The sequence below is a fragment of the Taudactylus pleione genome, unplaced genomic scaffold, assembly GCF_031769625.1.
Source record: "Taudactylus pleione unplaced genomic scaffold, aTauple2 ptg000113l, whole genome shotgun sequence".
NCBI classification, from domain to species: domain Eukaryota; kingdom Metazoa; phylum Chordata; class Amphibia; order Anura; family Myobatrachidae; genus Taudactylus; species Taudactylus pleione.
This window is the reverse complement of record NW_028284515.1, coordinates 10,617,592-10,639,170: the sequence shown is the minus strand read 5'-3', so window position 1 is coordinate 10,639,170 and position 21,579 is coordinate 10,617,592. Positions and strand designations below refer to the sequence as shown.

The 21,579-nt window shown below is 42.9% G+C and overlaps 1 protein-coding gene across 1 annotated transcript in view; it reads left to right on the top strand.

Annotated features, from left to right (window-relative positions):
• Positions 1-21,579, top strand: part of ESR2 (estrogen receptor 2) — a 77,987-nt gene that overhangs the window by 44,662 nt on the left and 11,746 nt on the right. The window contains exons 4-5 of the mRNA XM_088471323.1: positions 13,232-13,534; positions 16,015-16,153. Of these exons, the coding sequence (XP_088327449.1) occupies positions 13,232-13,534; positions 16,015-16,153 (442 nt within the window). The remainder of the gene's footprint in view (positions 1-13,231; positions 13,535-16,014; positions 16,154-21,579) is intronic.

Here is a 21,579-nt window from a genome sequence, read left to right as displayed (position 1 = left end):
CGACAGCGGCATCCCAATGGTCGGTAAAAAGACAAAGTTAAAACTAGCGAACTTGACTCTGGGGGGGTCCCCAAGTATGCCCCAATTGTTTTTTTCATTGCAGGTGCTTGCGCAGGTGGATTTTTCACGATTTTTCCAAATTCACTTTAGCAACTTTTATATATGCTGATCCCCATTTTCAAGTACCCCAAATTTGCGGGGATAAGTTATTTTATGCAAAAAATACTCCTGAATACTATTCTGCATCACGTATAGGAAAACGCTATTTAGCAGCTATTGAACACCAAATACCTTCAGCAAGCCAAATCGGGGGGTACCATAGCTAACCCCCTTGTTAGAGCATCTTTTGGGGGGTGTCAGGCTGATTTCCCCAAATCTGACAGTACTTTCCGCCTGTTTAAGTTTTGCCGGTTTCACGTTTTCGCGTACTTTCAAATTGAATACGGGGTAAAGCGGGCATGAGCGCGATACTTTTCCGCCTACAAAACAGGCGAAGAAGGCGGAAAGTCCAGGATTCAAAAAAGTATCGCGGCTTGGCTCAAATTGAATACTGCTCAAAGCCTGATGACTGTATCTGCACTCCTGGGGACCAGGTGAGAAATAATGCTGCTACCGTGAAAGCTCATCATAGAGACTACTGGTTTAAAATATCATCAGGTAACAACATTGTGCAGCAGAGTTGCAAGATGCCGCCTGTTGCAACATCTCACCACTCCAATCACACTTTTATGTGACTTTTTCTTTTGCCATGTATTAGCATGGTTGGTGTAATGGTTAGCATTACTGCCTCACTCCCCACTATGGCGCTAACTGGTAGAGTTTACATGTTCTCCCCTTGCTTGTGTGTGTGTCTTCCAGGCGCTCCGGTTTCCTCCTGCAATCCAAAAAATTAACCCTAGTGTGCATGTACATGTGGTAGGGAATATATATTGCAAGATCCACTGGAGCAATGACTGACATGAATGGCCAAATATTCTCTGTGTGCGCTATATAAATAATAAATAAATATTATCGCTAATGCTGGCCATACACTCTGCAATTATCGGGACGATCCGCCCGATATCGGCGGATCGCCGCGATAATTGCAGCGTGTATGCGGGCGACGGAGGGTTAAATATTGCTCGGTCGGGCATGCTGGATTGTCCAGCATGCCCGTCCGATGCGATATTACCCGGTAAACTGTCGGCCGCATCAGGCAGTGTATGCCCAGCGCAGCCGACAGATAGACATTTCCTGTGTTCCTTCCTACGGAAGGAACAGGGAAATGTCTCCTCCCCCGGGGGCGGAGCGCGGATGTCGGGCTATACACTGTGAGATTTCTCTCACAGTGTACTCCGCGGACATCTGCGGCTGGCAGCTGGCCAGATAAAATGTCTGTCGGTCTGACAGACATTTTATCTGGCAGTGTATGCCCAGCATAACACATTGACTGTTTGCAATACCCTGTGCACAACTTAATAATACACCCACTGGTCCACTTGTATTTATAATACATCTGTAAAATAAGTTTGCATAATCAATTTTGTTGGTGGGGGCCCCCACAACCTAGTTGCCCCAGGGCCCACCATAAGCCCTAATTCGGCCCTGTCTATGCTTGCTGACGCAAATTATTTCATTGCTTTTTAATCCTTTATATTTTATTATATTTTGGGGAGACACACTTAAAGTGCTTGTCAGCAAGCATAGACAGAGAGTGATCTGATGCTGCCAGGCTGTATGTGACACTGGCTGCTTGCATTTTTCATAACCAGCCAAGTAAATATAAATCCATTAATTCCAATCACTACCAACCTTATTGGCTTAATAATAAGATGTCTTCCAGTCTGCTGGGTGTGTGACTGTGGTCCATGGATGCTGTGTCCCAGGCTCCTCTCTGTGTCTGCGCTCCTCCCCCTGCTGATGTCATCGATGGAAGCAGTGTGCAGCTGCTGTCAATCACAGGCTTCACAAATGGATCAGCCCGCCTCCTCCCACCTCCTCCCGCCCCCCCCTCGGAAATGTTGGTGTAGTCTAATTGCCGTAGGCCACGCCCCCTAAATGACATTATTTAGAGGCGTGCCCGTATGGCACGCCTCGCGTTAACGGCAGGCTGGGGATAAGCACAGCACTACGTCAGTAGCTGGGGTGCCCCCAGCCCTCTTCCTGCACTGAATGGATGCCGGGTGCATGCGCGTGGCATCCATTCCTCTTCTCCAGGGCCGGCACCGCCTGGAACAGCGGGACAGTACCCAAAAAACGGGACTGTCCCGCTGAAATCGGGAATGACTAGGAGGGGTGCGCCCTCTATGGGGTGGCGCCCCTGTTCGATCGCACTGGTCGAACATGCCTTAAGCAGGCCCTGCTAATCTGCATATACAGTGAGGACTGGCACACCCCAACGACCAGCATACCCTTATACATTCCAAGCTGCAACTGGGGAAATATTTGTAACCTGTACCAGCTACCAGTTAACAAACCAATCCCTGGTTAAGTTGATACGTTGTGTGGACTAAATTCCAGAGCACACTGCAACCACCTACCATCGTAGTGTCTGCCATTGGGTTTAGGGATATCTCACTGAAACAAAAATTAAACTTCCATTTACCCTCTATACCTTCTCTAACCATTCACTTGATGTCCTGCTGCAATGTCTGGTAACTAAACAACTTAAAAACACTTGGGACCCCTCCCCCACAACCACCCACACCCACACATGAATTCAACATGGTATAGACAAAGGGCATTTCCAAGCATCAGTCTATAAAATGTATTGTACTGTCTAGGCTCAGCTGTTTATCATGTCTTGTACTCTACAAAGGGCATCATCTTTATGAATTAGAGGAGATTCTGCTATACTGTACGTACATTGCCTTTACCTTCTATGGGAGAACTTAGATGTCATTTTGGATACTTTACAGACAGGAGCAAACCCTTAGTAAATATTAGACACAGGGCCTGATTCAGCAAGGATTGCAGAGACTACGCAGACCCATCGCAGAGTGATTGACATAAAGTACAGTTTGGGGGTGGTGACGGGGAGTGGTCGGAGAAATGCAGGCGTGCCAGTGCTTTTGAACGCCGTTTCAGGGGCGTGCATAAATTAGCCACTGTGATGGCATACGCAGCATGAACTCTCACTGCGTGCAGGAAAGCAGTTTAGTTGTAGGGTCAGACCTGCCTTAAATATGCGATTGGCTCCGATGTACTTCGATGTTACCAATGTTTTGGCTGGATTGCAAGGTATTACGGATGTGCGAGAGGGGAAGTGAGCGTCTACATGTTGTCAGTGAGAGTGCTTTGCGATTGCAATTATTAGCATACTTTCGCGGCAGAACTGCGTGTGTGATTGCTACTGCGATCACAATAGCGATCCTTGCTGAATCAGGCCCTCAGTTGCACTACTGGATATGTTATCAATGCAGCACCCTGCTTCCTCCACCTCAGAAACTGCAATCCTAGCATTCCATCAAGTCTGCTCCATGCAACTCTGATGGGCCTGTGAGACATTTTCTCAGGGCAGAAGTGGACAGTTTGAGGACTGCAGGTTTCATGGAGACCAAGAGGCTGATTTTGAGTTAAGAGCAAAGCAAAAAAAAAGGTCGGGAAGCTATCGCAGTGAGCATGCAGAGTCTTCAAACAGTGATTGACAGGAAGTGATCATTTGAGGGTGGTGACGGGGGGTGGTCAAAGAAACGCAGGCGTGCCTGGGCGCTTAAACGCCGTTACAGGGTCGTGCATAATTAAGCCCCTGCGATAGCATACGCAGGCAGAGGTCTAGATGGCGACAACTGTGCGGATGGTTCCGATGTTACTCGATGGTACCAATGTTTTGCCTATTTTACGAATGCATGTCATGAGAAGTGGGCAGGCTTACAGTGATGGGTGTCTTGGTATAGAGCTGCGGTTGCCATGCGATTGCATTCATTAGTATATTTTGCAGTGAGCGGGTGCGTGCGAACGCAGCCTTGCGAACCAACCTGAATCAGGCCCTTTGCACCTTGGCAAAATCACTCTGCACTGCAGGAGAGGCAGATGTTATATGTGCAGAGAGATTTAGATTTGGGAGAGGTTTATCTAAAATAAAATCTAAATTGCAGTGTAAAAATAAAGTTGTCCTGTGTTTTCAAGTTATATGCAAAACCATACAGTATTTATCCTCATGAAAAAAAAAAAATATATGTATATATGTATAACACACCCCTTGTATTGCAACATGGTGACGGTGGTCTCCACGGCTCCCGGTGGCCTCCCCTCTATCTTCTCACTGGAGAGGGGGCTTCTGGGAGTCACGGGGGCTGCTGGTAGGCGCCAGGGGCTGGTGGGAGGGGCAAGGGCTGCTGGGAGATGTAGTTCTCCCAGTGCCCATTCCGGTGGGCAACACTAACACCGGGGGTCACACACACACACACACTCACACACACACACTTACAAACACCACACACACTGACATACTCACCCTGCTGCAGAAGAGCCGGCTTCCGACGCTGGATGCAGAAGACTGCACTTCGGAAGGTAAGTAATTATGGACTAATTAAGCTAATTGGAAACTTCCAATTGCTTAATTAGTCCTAAGGGGGGTTGCGCCGGGGTCCCAGAGCAAGTTCCGCTGATTTTTCCTAAAATTAACGATTTTAGGAAAAATCACACTTGCTCTGGAGGTGTGAGAATAAAAATCGCCCGGCTCACAAAAAAAAACAACACACACCTTATTGAATAGCAAAAATCCCCCAACTACAGGAAATACCTCGCAGGTGCGGGATTTTTGATATTCTCGCACCCAATTAAATATGCCCCTTAGTGTTGGGACAATGTGCTAATTCACAAGCAATATAATAATTATAGTGACCATTTGGATAAGGTGTTGTCAGTTATAACTGAAAGAAGTGGACAAGCAAGATATATGTAAATCAACTTCATGTACAGTACTGTATACTAACTGTACATTTGTTTTTGTTATGCTTTTCAATTCCAAATAACCTATTCATGCTACTGTACATTTACCCTCTCCAGTGTTTTGTTCGCTTTTAAAATGAAAAGAAAATAATGAATGCCACAAGTCATAAACTTAAAATATAACTTACTGGATTTCTTTATAGATATATAACAATATACATTACTGTATGAAAAAGTAACAAAAATAACTGCCTAAAGCTGGGTACACACTATTGCGCGCTCCCGTGCGTCGTTCATCGTATCTTCTGATCTCACCGTATCTTCAGAGTTGAAGATATCGTTAATAATTTTGTGCAAATCGTCTAGTGTGTACGGCCAACCGGAAGACCAGGCGATACGTTAATGTTATATAATTAACAATCTAATGATCAAACGTTTGAAGAATTGCACCGTGTGTACGCACGATATTGTTTGTTCTGGGGATGAAGGTGAAATCGACCATCGTGTTGTTTGCACATCGTCTAGTGGTAACCAACTTAACAATCGTTGGATCCAGTCACACGCACTCACAATAAAGAAACATTACAGAAATGTGAGATACATGAGATGGCTACTACTTGAAATCCCAAATATTATTCTTTTAGCTTTTTCTTGCACAGATCTACACAATTCCTTATTTACATAACACATTACCACTTAAAATCATATTTTGTATTGTTTCTCCGTGGTGATGTTGAAGCTCCAATTGTTGAACATAGTGTGTTTTTAGTTTTTATTAGAAAAACAAATACAAGTTATGTTTTAGAGCTCAATAAAACAAAGTTTTTGAGGTAATCCACAAGCGCTGTTCTATATGGGACCCAGTAGACACCTTCCCTTCCACACTCTTCTGTCTGTGTCCTTCTTCTCAGTAACATACAGACTGGTTCGCACTCACCATGTAGCAAAAACTACTGTTCCCTCAAAGGTTTCTTTACACTTTATCGTTATACTTCAGAAGACTTTCTCAATTTCCTTCTATCGAGTAAGTGGACATGTACTCACAACATACTCCTCTTGGTTCATGCCCATAAAGGTTTCTTTAATTCTGGATGAAACAAAATCTTTACTCCTCAGTCTGATCAGTTTTTAGTAGAAAAAAAGTTTTTAATTTACAATGCGTTCTTCATGCAGTACATCTATACAAATGAAGATAGAATATCCAGCGTCTCTGTTCACAGGATACAACCCAAATACCCGAGAATTAAGGTTTAATTCACTGGTCTAGTTGGTACAGACAACAACAGATACCCACTGGTAATTCATATGAATGCTGGGTCCACCACCATCAACGCGTTTCAGACTCTATGGTCCTTCCTCAGGAAGTGGTTTGAACCCAACAGGAAATAGAATTTATACCCTTACCCATAATTCCCAATCAAGGATAAAAACATTTCATATTCATCTTTAACCTCTAAATAATACGTTGTCTTTCACACCCACCTCTTCCATTACATACATCTATACATACATTTTTCCAAAATAAAAATCATATACATTTTAAAAAGTCCAACACTACATATTGTAGCTTAAATTCATCCTTAATTAAAAAAACCCCGGATACACTCCCCCTCCGGTTTGTGTCATATTCACTCCCTTGTATTTCGGTATATGCACACTGCCACAGTTTTCTTCAGTTCTTATTCATCATTTCAGGATAAAAAACGGAATCTCCTTATTTGGTATCTTTCCAGGGGATTCCTTCACTTCCGCTACACCTCGTGGCTCTCCTTGGTGCTTTGGCTGTTCTACTTCCGGTTTGTGGAACGCATACACCTGGAAGTTATAACCGCTGTACCGCAAACAATGGAAGTGATCACCCGGGATTCCGTGCATCATCACCAATACAACCAATGCCCCCTTATTTCTCCTTCATCATGTTATCTTGGAAAAGAAGGGCAAAACAATATGTATTAAGAATAAAATCCATATTTTACACATTAAAACACAATTAATTCTTAGTAAAAATCCAGATATATATCAATAAAAAATAATTCAATTAAAATTTATACCTCTAAAATTATTTTAAAAACCATTTGGTCTCGAAATCAACATTCAGACCCCGGGGAGATTTTCATTAAATATATACTTTCATCTCAGCTTTTGCTAGTCTCTCATCCCTATTATCTACTCTCCAATTGGGTTGGATAATTTGTATACCACAAAATGAGGATAACTGTGAGATATCACATTCATGAACCTGTTTAAAGTGCATAGATACATTGTGCGGAATCAATACCTTTTTAATATTACGTGCATGCTCTGCCAACCTTACTTTCAACATGCGGATGGTCTTTCCAATATATTTAGAACCACATTTACATTCCAACAGATAGACCACATATTTACTATGGCATGAGATAAAATCCCTGATTTCATATACCTTATTGGTTTGTGTGGATTTATACTGAGTGATGTGTGTTTCCTTGCTTTTACACAGCCTACACATCGTACACATTCCACACCTAAAGAAACCCTTTGATTTAGTAATTACCATCTTTTGAGGGTTACTAGTAATACTACCCACTATTTTATCCCTAATATTTCTGGCCCTATGGTAAACGAAGGTTGGGCATTCCTTTATAAAATCTTTAAGAACAGGATCTTTACTTAAAACTTTCCAATGAGTCCTTATAATGCCTTCTATTTGTTTTGATTGGCTATGAAAATCAGAAATAAATGGTATTTCCAGAGTCTCTCTCTTCTCCTTTATTCTAGGTACATTACTCAGGGCCTTCTCTCTTTCAAGATCTAATCCCTGTTGTATTGCACCATCCACTAAGGCCTCCTTATACCCCTTATCCAGAAATTGTTGCTTCAAAGCCACCGCTTGTGTTCTAAATACATTTATGTCAGTACAATTACATCTAATTCTTTGAAACTGGCTTAGGGTAATGCTCCTAAGCCAATTATTATGATGATTACTAGTGAATTCAATTACTGAATTTCAATCCGTTGGTTTATTGAAATTTCTTGTCTTAATCATTCCTTCTTCAATATAAATATTGAGGTCCAGGTAATTCACCTCTTCTTTACTGATACAAAAAGTTAATTGTATATTAAATGGATTCTGGTTTAGATATTCACAAAACTCATCCAACTGAATCCTATCCCCCTGCCAAACAAAAATAATATCATCTATATAACGTGCCCAGGACACCAGGCTGGACCCAAAGCCATGCCCCCTCCATACTGCTCCCTCCTCCCAGAAGGCCATGAAGAAGTTGGCATAGCTTGTTGCCAGCCTGGTGCCCATGGCTGTGCCAGCGGTCTGCAAATAAAATGAGTCCATAAACCAAAAATAATTATTATATAGGATAAGCGAAATACCTTCTATAATAAATTTCTTATAAGTGTCAGAAAGATCTTCTTTATTTAAAAAATACTCAGTAGCTTCTAATCCTAATTGATGACTTATGATGGTATACAACGAGGTAACGTCGGCAGTGACCAGAAAATAATTACTTTCCCATTTTATACCCGCCAATTTTTTAATAATAGAGAAAGTATCCCTTAAATAAGATGGTGTTTTCTTTACTAATGGTTGCAATCTACAAATTTGGATAAATTGGACAGCACCGACTTAGTGCCTGCCACTATGTTTTAGAGCTATCCATTGTAATCTAATCCGGGAAGCCCTATTTCAGTGAGTACTGTGTCTCCTTTGTATTTATGGCTAATTTTACTCACAGGTGCGGTACGTACCATAATTTAGACAATATATGTATCTTTCATTTGGGTGATCAGTTAGTCGGTCCTGTCAACAGATGTGTCCTCATCCACCTATCCTCAAATCGTGCCAATTATACCTGTTTTCCGCTGACTTTGCGACTAAGCATGTGACTGTGTAACTGCTCTGGGGCAGTATACTGTGTACTTTATAGTATTTGCTATATAGTGAATATATTACTATTATACATTATATCTAGTAAACATACCGTGTACGGTAACAACACACTTACATCTCCTTATTGTCCTCCTGAGATGTTGGTGGAGCTCCGCCTGCGTCCTCCACTGGGGCTGAGTGATAGAGCACATAAAGCCAAGCTCCCTGTGAATTCAATGTCTGTCCACCCATTATACCATGGTCTTGACGTGTTTAGGGACCAGCCTTCCATCAGATGTACATACTTTTTAGCTCCTTGTGTGTAAAATGTGCGTCTTTCATGTTGAAAATACTTTATACCTCGCTTCCCATTGGTTGCGTGAGATAGGTGTTCTCACTACTCAGTGTGGTGCTACAAAAGGCTTCTCATTGGTTGCGTGAGAGGAATCGGTATGTAATGCCGGATCATATACCAACACCAGAAGACAAGAGGATGGAAATCCCAACTGGGGCTGGTAAGTACCCTAACCCTACCCTAACCCTCCCTTAGTAGTGCCTAGCCCTAACCTCCCTTCCCTAGTGCCTAACCCCCACTCCCTGCACCCTAAACCTAACCCTCCCAGGGTTAGTGGTGCCTAACCCTGTCCCCCCGGGGGTTCCTAAACCAAACCCCTCCCCCTGCGGCTAGAACCTAAGACACCCAGTGTGGTGCTACAAAAGGCTTCTCATTGGTTGCGTGAGATAGCTCTTCTCATTACTCAGTGTAGTGCTACAAAAGGCTCCTCATTGGTTGCATGAGATAGCTGTTCTCATTATTTCAGTGCACTACATGTTTTATTGTATGCACTCTTAACTAAACTAGTTATAATTGGTTGTGTATAGTAAAATTCTCTCATTGGTTGAGCACACTACATTTCTCATTGGCAGAATTCAGTGGCACTCAATTTCTCTAGAGCAGTTTAGTTGGGCATTTTGAATATGAAAAACAAAATACTGTAGCATCCAGCTAAAACAAAGCCCAGAGATGACTGGCAGTTCGGTATTTAGTGTGGACAGTATACACAATCGCTATACAATTGTTATCTTAGCTACATATCTAACATGTTTATTAATACAATGTGCAAAATCAAATCACACTGTCCGCCTACAGTACTTCTATTGTAAAAAAAGGAATACAAATAATAAAATAAATGAATGGGGGTCCCCCAAAATTCTTATCTAGCCCCAGGTCTTAATCCTAGGCTGGTAGTAGGTCTGGGGGACAAACAGCTGGAGTCACCCGTGATTTTACATTAACCAGCGCTAAACTTTGAAAGCCAGGGCGGGTGGAAGAATAGATGGGAGACCCCCTTCCTTGGTATAACCAGACCTAGTCCAATAAGCACTAGGGCTCTGTACCTCTGGCGCTTTGCGTATGGAGATAATAATGTAAAATATATACTTAGCAACACTTTGTCATGGGCAAATTACAAATCTCAGCTGTTGCCAAACATGACTGCCAGGGCCTACTGGCACTTGGGGAACAACAAGTTCCAACTTGCTTTGGAACCACCAGGCTTAGCTGGGACCTGTAGTTCACCAAACAAAATTTAAACTAAAGGCACAAAACATTTTAGGAAAAAAACACTATATAAATAAAGACACATACACAAATTACTTTCAGCCATCTTTCATTAAGTACTCACCTATTTTAAAGGTTCTGAAGTAGTCCACATCCATTTGGAAAAACAAAAAAACATGTAAAACGCCAAAATACTCTCATAGGGAGCCATACGTAACTGACAGCTCACTATCGGACACTGACATAGACATTGACATGAATAGGAGCACTGTGATTGGTCAAAGTACGGGAGCTCTAACCAATCTGATTGTATGGGAGCTCTAACCAATCTGATTGTTTCCATTCATTCAACCACGCAATTTTTTGGGTGGTATCCAATTAGCCACGAACATTATTCGAGCTCTAATGGATCCCCAGGGCCATCTGATCAGCATCGAAGTCAAGCCGGATTCTGACATTTATCAGGGATTTTTTGGGGGGAACTGATGTGTCCGGAAAATGCATCGCACTGTAGCCCAGCACAAGCTGTGTGCTGAGCTGCTGTGAGGGGGGGGGGGGGGGGGGGGGTGTGACGCTGGACCCGGGCCCCGCCAGGCCCCTCTAGCAAGCCCGGGCCCGGGTAAACTGTACCCGCTCCCCCCCTCTTTCGGTGCCCATGTGTATGAGAGACTCCAGTTGCATGTCAGATTATCGTACAACTTGTTATCCAATGCAGAACAGGTCCATGTGATTTACAATTTATTTGCATCTACCATATGTGCAAGACATGGCGTGGGCTTTTCTGCACGTTGATGAGACATTAATAGAAATGCACATTTAGGTGTGTCTCTGTTCACTTGAATTTTTGGGTTGAAGCTATTTTAAATCTTACAGCCCTTTGCGCTAAGGTCAACAAGGATGAAGGGGCCTATGCATTCAACATAAATGCCCTAGTAATCATGTAGAAACAGCACTTTCCATGCGATTATCATTAAATTAAGCAGAAAGCCTATTTATTAAGTCTATTACATCTCCTGCATTACATTAAGGGGTCTATTCATTATCCCTTCATTTATACAAAAGGTGAAAGTTAACATTTTCACTTATTTTTGAAGACATTGGGCCAAATGTTATAGGGTGAGAGTTTAGAAAATGTGAGAGTAAACTCGGCCAATGTAATAGAGTCCGAGAACAGGCAAACTCATTAGACTCAAAAAACTCTCACGATTTAATCTCTCATCCAGATAATTTCCCATTTTGAAAATACAACTCAACCAATGTAATAGTGTGAGAGGTTACTGCTAAACTCTCACATTTTCTAAACTCTCACCCTATTACATTTGGCCTATTAAGTGTTGGGGCCAATCATTACAGAGGTAATGCAGGAGACATCACCGATATCTCTTTCTTACCTTTCAGTCCCGATCTGACCTGGCGTCCCCATACAATAGGTGACCTAAACTCATCAAGCTGAAAATACTACATTTTTCAAATTTGATAGTGGGAACCTATGCCATCTTCAGACAGCATATGTTCCCGAGACCCCCAGTCCAGTTTATGGGATGGAGAACCGGGTTGTGAAAAGAGATCCTTTCGGATACCACTGGCCCTGTTTGACTCCCTCCACAGGACATCGGGAGCTTCATGCGTGAACCCGAGTTCACTTATGCGCACTAACACTGTAGAGTCAGACTTGGCAGTGCTAAGTTTCAGGGGAAGCAGTCGGGAAGCCGACAGATGCAATCCCGACCGCCGGCTTCCTGACTGTCTAATCCCGGGAAGGTACATATGACACACATCGAAATCCCAACGACTGTCATTTTACCTATGCCAGGAGCACTACGCCGGCATCCCGATCGAAGGTAAGCCGGGCACGGACAAATGCGTGGGGGGGCGGTTAGGTTTAGGGCTCCCGGGAGGGAATTATGGTTAGGCACCCCCCCCCGGGAGGGTTAGGTTCAGGCTAGGGAAAGAGGGGGTTAGAGTTAGGCACCCCCCCCGGGAGACTTAGGTTTAGGCAACAGGGAATGGTGGGTTATGTTTAGGCACTTAGAGGGGGGATTAGGGTTAGGTACTGGGGGGGAGGTTAAGGTTAGGCACCGCTAAGGGAGGGTCAGAGTTGGGGGGGGAGATTACAGTTACTTACCTTTAGCAGCAGTCGGGATCTTCACCCCTGCCGGGCATGCACTGTCAGGTAATACATACCGAGCCCAAGATTCAGTGCTACGGAAGTAGCAGTGATAAAGATAGCAGGGACAGCTGATTTATGGATCAGCTTTCCCCGCAATGTTGAATTGCTCTGGTGATTTAGTATCCACCGCTGCTATGGGATATTAGCACACTCAGCACTCATGACCAACCAATTCACCACTGTGGCTGTCTGTGTGCCCCCCAACCCCCCTTCCCTAGGGACAGACAGTTAAATAACAAGACTAAACTGTAATGAACGATTACCTTTATTGTGTTACACTAATGACAACAGAGCATTTGTCCATTTTGACACTGTTTTCAAATTGTACAACAATTTATTCCCCCTATCAGAAACTTTTTGGAATTATTTTTTTTTTGCAGAATCTAGCTTTTCATGGGTTAATTAGTCTCCCTATAACATATGGTGACATTTTGATTGTTAGATCAAGCTAAAGATGGCTCTGAATAGAGCATTGGCTACCCTGTATATCATCGAAAAGATGGTGCCAGCAGGAACAGTTATGGGGTTGCCTATTGTACACAGGCCCACCTCAGCTCCTAATACGCACCTGGATAGGGTTTCTTTTCATATTTACTAAAAGGTCAGGCCACTTTTCCTCAGATGAAGTTGAGTGGAAATTAACTGTATCCAATGCCCACATCTCTTACATTTCCGTTGTCCAGGTGACATGGTAACAACAAGTTTTTTGTTTGTTGATTTTGTTATTGTCATTAAAACTATTCTAAGTTCCAGTTGTTTTCAGGAACGAGGCGTGAACGTTGTGGGTACCGCATCATACGTCACCGGCGCCACTCAGAGGATCAGATGCACTGTCTTGGAAAAAACAAAAAGATCATTGAAACTATCGGACGAGTGAAAGAGGTTCTCCCAAGCGCCATGGGGCCTGAACAATTTGTTTTATCATTAATTGAAGCCGAACCACCAAATGTTTTATTAATGAACAGTCCCTGTAAGCCTTTCACTGAAGCATCCATGATGATGTCATTAACAAAGCTGGCCGACAAGGAACTGGTCCACATGATAGCATGGGCCAAGAAGATCCCAGGTATGAACTAGAGGATAGTTGTATGTTTGTGCTGAAAACTGTGCTAAGTATCAAAATTACTTATATACAGTAAAATAGTATGTTTTTGTTTGGGTTGGGTATGAGATCCCTGCAGTCAGAATCCCAACACAAGTATGTAAGTATACTAAGCCTAACCCTCCCCCTAACCCACCTTTCCGGCAGCCTAACCCTCCCCTCCCGCAGCCTAACCCTAACCCTCCCCTCCCGCAGCCTAGCCCTCAACCCCCTGCAGCCTAACCCCAACCATCCCACAGCCTAACCCCAACCCTTCCCCTAGTGCCTGACCCTAACCCTCACCCTAAAACTTACCGTGGGTAAGGTGGGCTGTGCTATACAGTGCCGAGAAAACAGATATTGTATAGCGGGGTCGGGGCTATGATGACGCAACTCAGTGAAAATTACATCATCGGCCCTCCACGGACAGCCCACTTGTGCTCTGAAAGTGGTTGCCTGCCTAGGAGGAGTGCGAGTGGGTGGAGGAGGGGACACGGGCGACTAGAGAGGGGTGTGGGAGAGTGGCCCACTCTTCGGTGTGGCCAGGAGCGCAACTCAAGTTTTGGGAGCCTTCCTGCCTTTCCGGTAGAGTAGGCAAGTATGACTAATGATGACTGGCGTAAAGTCAATGCACAATCCCCCGCATTCATGGAATGGACACCTGCATTAGCATAAGGTGGTAAATCAGGCTTCCGCTGCTACCCTCCAATTTGCATGAGTCTCAGAACCTAAGTAGCACTATTCTATCGCTATTAATTCCCTGTACATTAGAGAATAGTAACAGTTAATCTTATAATGGAAATATGCAGAAATTAGATTTTATGGGCCTGATCAGGGGCGCCGAGAGGTTGTGGAGCAGGTACTATTCACCCAGGCCTGGGCCTATAGGAGGGGTCCAGGAACTGCTGCTCGCTCTCCGCGTTACTTAAGTTTTGGCAGGGAGAGGACTGACTGCTGCTGCAGCAGCCTCTCTCCCCAGCCCAGCACATGCGCTGCTGTCACACTGTGTGCTGGGCCAGGGAGAGAGGCTGCTGTCACACTGTGTGCTGTGCCAGGGAGAGAGGCTGCTGTCACACTGTGTGCTGGGCCAGGGAGGGAGGCTGCTGTCACACTGTGTGCTGGGCCTGGGAGAGAGGCTGCTGTCACACTGTGTGCTGGGCCAGGGAGAGAGGCTGCTGTCACACTGTGTGCTGGGCCAGGGAGAGAGGCTGCTGTCACACTGTGTGCTGGGCCAGGGAGAGAGGCTGCTGTCACACTGTGTGCTGGGCCAGGGAGAGAGGCTGCTGTCACACTGTGTGCTGGGCCAGGGAGAGAGGCTGCTGTCACACTGTGTGCTGGACCAGGGAGAGAGGCTGCTGTCACACTGTGTGCTGGGCCAGGGAGAGAGGCTGCTGTCACACTGTGTGCTGGGCCAGGGAGAGAGGCTGCTGTCACACTGTGTGCTGGGCCAGGGAGAGAGGCTGCTGTCACACTGTGTGCTGGGCCAGGGAGAGAGGCTGCTGTCACACTGTGTGCAGGGCCAGGGAGAGAGGCTGCTGTCACACTGTGTGCTGGGCCAGGGAGAGAGGCTGCTGTCACACTGTGTGCTGGGCCAGGGAGAGAGGCTGCTGTCACACTGTGTGCAGGGCCAGGGAGAGAGGCTGCTGTCACACTGTGTGCTGGGCCAGGGAGAGAGGCTGCAGCATCCTGTTCTCTTTCAACCTGCTTTATATGCGGGAGTGGAGAGCGATTGCGCCCCCAACTGTTTTTTTTTGTAGGGAGGGAGCCTGGCCACATCTCCCCGGTTGGCCATGCCCCCTCCCTGTACCTGGGCCCGGCAGAGCTTTCAGCAGCCCTAGGCCTGATGCAGAGTTGGATAGAACTGGACGTATGTGCTCCTGCATTGCAAACACGGAAAGTAATGCACCCCTGTAAGCATCTTGTTGTGTGCCCGCAGCCCATCCCCTATCTGTACGCATTGTTGGCTACAAGTCCCCAAAATATGTGCGCCCCTGCCATAGTCCAAACCAATTTAAAAGATGACTCATACAGGCGCATTTATGCTTGTGCACAGCTCTGCACAGCATGTAGTTCTATAGGAACACCCTCGCTGAACTTTGCCTACGTCACCGGCCAGTTACACCTTTTCAGTTGCAAGTATAGATCTCCCTGATATGTGTATGATGCTGCATCACCTGTGTGTGCTCAGTTCCGGTCATACTTAGTAGGACAACACACAAGACACAGGGGTCTCATTCCTAAGCCTTGGATGGAGATAATGTGAACAGAGATAAAATGCCAGCCCATCAGCTCCTAACTGTCATATCAAAGGCTGTTGTGTTTGAAAACTGACAGCTAGAAGCTGGTTGGTACTTTATCGCCATCCAAGACTTAGTACATAGACCACACAGTCCACCAATAGATATACAGTATACATGCACATGGGAGGGATATTTTGCATACATTATATATTTTTTTTTTTATAGGATTTGTTGATTTGAGTCTATATGATCAAGTTCGCCTGCTGGAAAGCTGCTGGCTGGAGGTATTGATGATGGGACTGATGTGGAGATCTATCGATCAGCCCGGAAAGCTGATTTTTGCCCCAGATCTTTCTCTTGACAGGTGAGTTGTTAAACTTGCTAAACCCTGATTCTAATCACTCCCAGTGGAAATTAATGCAATGGAGTTGTAGTTCAGAATATAAAGAGGACGGCTCCTGGTACATAGCCTGTTACGTCAGAGACACGTGTAATTTGCCCTGCACACAGTGTATGCAGCCATTTTCTGGGCTAAACCAGTATGTATATACTTTCCCTATGGAGAAGGATACAATGAGTGGGATACATTGTTATAGCGTGTTAGTAAGTTTCCAGAAGTTATTCAACATGTCCACTTCTGATTCTAAAAGAGAATGAGTCAGTACATCATTTCTCACCAGGCAGTACAATTAGGAAGGTGTGAAGCATTGATGGCTCCTTATAGGCGTCAAGAACCCTAGAACGAGGAACATTTCTTAATGTCTCTCCAGTGCTGACAAGCTTTTTTTTTCTTGTATATGCCCTATAAATATCACTATTTCTTTAATGGTGCTAATGATGAGACTTCTCCTCAGTACTTAAGACTCTCCACAATTTCATTATTTCTCTGATGGCTCTACATTGATGTCTGGGTGTTACAATGTTCTTTATTTTCTTTCATGAAACGTAGACTGTAGGTAAAACGTCACTCACACCTCAAGACTTCTCCTGTGCTTCACCTCATTTATGGGAATCGGTATCTCAGACTCTCTCCCAATGTCATATCCTTCCAAGTCTCTGATGTGTTTATTAAGTGCTCCCACAGATGGCTGGCGAAGAATACTCTTTGCAATACACCTCCTGATTCTGATTCCCTATTAATTCTGTCTTTATTCAAGTCAAGATCTTACCATTATATTTACAAAGACACTAGAAAATAATAGCACTTATTTGAGTGAATATTAGAGAGCCAATTCCTTTGCTTAAACTGTGGCATCCATGTTAATTAATAAAATTGGCCTGAGTGGCACAAGCTAAGGACTCATCAATGGAAGTCAGGACTGGACTTCATACCCATGCATCCTAAAATAACAGCATAACATACTGTGCCAGCATCTATTCATAATACTTATTGTATTCTGCCAGGTAGTAAATTTTTTCTTTATGTTTACATATATTTATGTAAGGCAGAATTACATGAGGATCGTTATTAAACAAGGTAAGAATATGGTGATTGCTTATTTATTAACAGGTTTTCATATAGCGCTGTACAGAGAATATTTAGCCATTCACATCAGCCCCTGTCCCAGTGGAGGTTACAATCTATATATATCACATGGTAACTAACACAATACGGTTAATTTTTATGTTAGAAGCCAGTAGCCTACAAGTATGATTTTGGAATGTTGGAGGAAACCCACCAATGAACATACACACTCCATACAGATAGGGACCTATTTGGATCAAATTCATGAGACATTTCTGTGAGGTAGCAATGCTGCCCACTGTGCCGTTATATTTAGTCCTGTGTGGACATGTTTCATGTCAAAAGGGTGTTGACCATGTGCTGGGTTGTGTATTACTGGCTCGGTTGATGTAACTCCATGTCATTCCATTCATTATATTTTAATTTACATGTAACAACACTGAGATTGTAGTTTTCGGAGCTTGATAAATAGCATAGCTACAACATCCCCATACATTGTATGGAGAATGCAGTGCGTTCCGTTACTTACCAGAACACAGGAGATATCTGCAATATCTCCCGTGTTAGATGTTTAATAAATAGCCTTGTTACTTAATTAAGTGGTACTCATGAAGAAACTGTTGTTTCAGCTTGATTTCCCAAGGGCTTGATAAATAGGCCCCATAATCTTACAGGGAAGACAGACATTTCTTATATTTAGGTTTATGTCCCTGCAAGATGTGATATTTATTTTAATGCATTTACAGTTGTTTATCTCTCAAAAATCTAATTAAGTCATTTTGTTGTTTGCTTGTTTTTTTTTAATACAGCATTGCTTTAATCTCTACCACCATCTACCTAAAAGAACATATCTCTTAAAAATATATGTTGTGCCTGTCTTCTTTAATCCATCTGGTGATGCCCTGAGCTCAGTGTCACAATAACAAAATCTTCAAACATTGTTGAACAACAATAAGAGCTTGTACAAGTCAGCTCATTATTTCTTAATTTGCTCCTAATATGCCGCATCTATATCTGAATTTTAGAATATATTGCGATTTCCCTTGAATGACTTGCAAATGAATATTTATTTGTCTTTTTAGTTATACAACAGTTTCCTTCTGTGAACCCTCCTGTGATTGGGAATTATGTAAAATATTCTTCATTTTCGGTGTTGTGTTAACAAGCAGGTCAATACGGATTTAGCAGCTGTTATTTCAGTAAATATTTATTAAGTCATCTGCATAAAAAGGGAACATTTGGGAAACAATGGTGCATGTTTATTGATTTTATCATGATGTTTTTGTATAAACCTTTCTTAAAAATTCTGGAATTATTCCAAAGTTAAAGCTCAAGATTAAAACAAAGGGACAGAGTAGAATATACAGGTAACTGTGTAAGATGCTATATCTACCAACAAATAAAATTCCATTGGTCATTTTTCATGTACAGTTGGGAAATGAAATAAATGTCTTTATGCTATGGGTTACTTAGAGATGAGCGATTCGGTTCAGCTGAAAGCTGAACACTCCCGAACTTTGGGGTTGCCAGTCGAACGAGTGCCGGCTCACATCACTTTGGGGTCCCGACTCGTGTCTTCTCGACAAGTTTGGAAATCAGATCTGAAAACCAGATCTTGTGTATTTTGCATTGCATTTCAGTCCATCTTTTGTGATTTCAGGTGCTGTGAGGTTTTCAAAATGTGACTGGAAATGAATGTTATTGATGATAATACTATAGGAACAAAAACAGCCCAAGTTACATGATTTTAGCTGTTTTTATCCATTTTTAAAGAAATCCCAAACCAATATCAAACCAAAACATTTGAGGGTAATTTTTCCAAAACCAAAACACGTGGTCCGTGCACATCTCTTATTACAGTTCAGGTTGAGTCTCCCATATCCAAATATTCCAAAATACGGAATATTTCGAAATACAGAATTGTTTTGGCATGACTAAGATAATGAACCCTTTGATTTTTGATGTTTCAATGCACACAAACGTCTAAGGCACAAATTATTAAAAATATTGTATAAAATTACATATAGGCTCTGTGTATAAGGTGTATATGACACACAAATTAATTTCATGTATGTACACAAACTTTGTTTGAGCCACAAAATTATTGAACATATTGTATAAAATTACCTGCAGGCTGTGTGTACCCCATGTCCAAAGCATTTTGGATATGGAAGACTCCACCCGTACCTTTTTAACAGTGATGTGCGATCAGGTGATGCTTAGCCTTTCCTGTCATACTTAGGTACACTCCAAAGTTTTAACTATAAAAATTATAAGAAAAAATTAAAGAAAATATTATAAATATCTTCTTTGTATTATTCAAATCATTTTTATAGTCAAAACTCTGAAGTAAAAAGTGTTTGGCAGGTGAGGCACTGCCTCCCCTGTCTACCTTTTCCGCACATCCCTGATCAAAACACACCAAATTTCCAGTACTATATACTGCTTCACCCTTATATAACGCCCACATGAACCCTCGGGTTCATATATGTATCTGTAAATCTGGATCTGATACCAGCCAGTGCCTGCCCGGCCATTTACCTCACCACACGTCACTGCTTTTTAACTAGGTTTCCTTTGCACCAATTTTCATAAATGCCTCGAAATGTGTTGTTATGTTGGTGCCTTGTTATTCAAAAGGTTAATTCTCTAGTTCTGAGACTTTGGGCCAAATGTAATAGGGTGAGAGTTTAGAAAATGTGAGAGTTTAGCAGTAAACTCTCACATTGGTTGAGTTTTATCTTCAAAACGGGAAAACAGCTGAATGAGATTTTCAAGTCTAAAAAAACATGCAAGTTCGCTCTGTTACTTTGTTTTTGGACTTTATTACATTGGCAAAGTTTAAAAAGTGTCAGAAACTCTCACTTTTCTAAACTCTCACCCTATTACATTTGGCCCTTTGTATTGCGCATATCATTCAGCTCTCTCTCTGTGGTCTCTATGGAATGATGTAATCTGATTAGGGTTCAGTATATTTTATTGTCATGCTTCACTACAACATGTTTGGGGTGTTGCCACTGACCACGTAGACATTCATCATGTATACACTGGTGAAATGTCGACATGATTAGAATGTCGATAAAATGTTTCTAGTGGTCTAGACTAACCTAGGTCGGCAGGTCCGGCAGCTCCAGCGGTGCCCTCCGATTTCAGCAGTCAGCTGATGGAGACTTCCTCCTGATCCTGCATCGGTTCCAGCAGTGAGTATCACTAACACTGACCTTCCCCCTAGTACCTAACCCTAACCTCCCCTGCCGCAGCCTAACCCTAACCCTCAGGTCCATGCAGAATGTCGACATTGTGAATGTGTCGACATGTCAACATAATCACCCAGGTACAGTACTATGTAACCTTTTGGCGCCATATAAGTCAAATATATTAATAATAAAGATGAACTGTAATAAACCACATTCCCCAATATTTTGGAAAAAAAATGACACAAGTATTGGTTTTCACAAAGTTTGCTGCTTCAGCGTTTGTAGACCTTTTTGTCAGATGTTACTGTGGTATACTGAAGTACAATTACAAGAATTTCATAAGTGTCAAAGGCTTTAATTGACAATTACAGTTTATGCAAAGAGTCAATATTTGCAGTGTTGACCCTTTTTTGTCAAGACCTCGGTTATTCCCCCTGGCATGCTGGCAATCATATCCTGGGTCACACTGACTGATGGCCGCCCATTCTTGCCTAATCAATGCTTGGAGTTTGTCACAATTTGTGGGTTTTTGTTTGTCCACCCGCCTCTTGAGGATTGACCACAAGTATTCAATGGGATTAAGGTCTGGGGAGTTTCCTGGCCATGGACACAAAATGTCGATGTTTTGTTTCCCAAGCCACTTAGTTATCACTTTTGCCTTATGGCAAGGTGCTCCATCATGCTGGAAAAGGCATTGTTCTCACCAAACTATTCTTGGATGGTTGGGAGAAGTTGCTCTTGGAGGATGTTTTGGTACCATTCTTTATTCATGACTGTGTTCTTAGGCAAAATTGTGAGTGAGCCCACTCCCTTAGCGGAGAAGCAATCCCACACATGAATGGTATCAGGATGCTTTACTGTTGGGATGACACAGGAAAAAGCAGATAGTATTTTTATAAAGTGGAGAGAAGGAAATATTGTTTTGCAGAGAGTGTAGCTAAAAAGCTTTTATTTTGTTAATGCAGATAGTTTTTAGTCTTTGCCAGCAAGTTGTAGCATTAGTAAGATTTCTTAAAGCATGCATGCACAATTAGGCGGCCATATAACATTCAAACAATCAAGAGCTCATCCTCTCCGTGAGTTCAATATAACCACAATATTAGTTCTCTGCCTCCTACTGAATTTCGT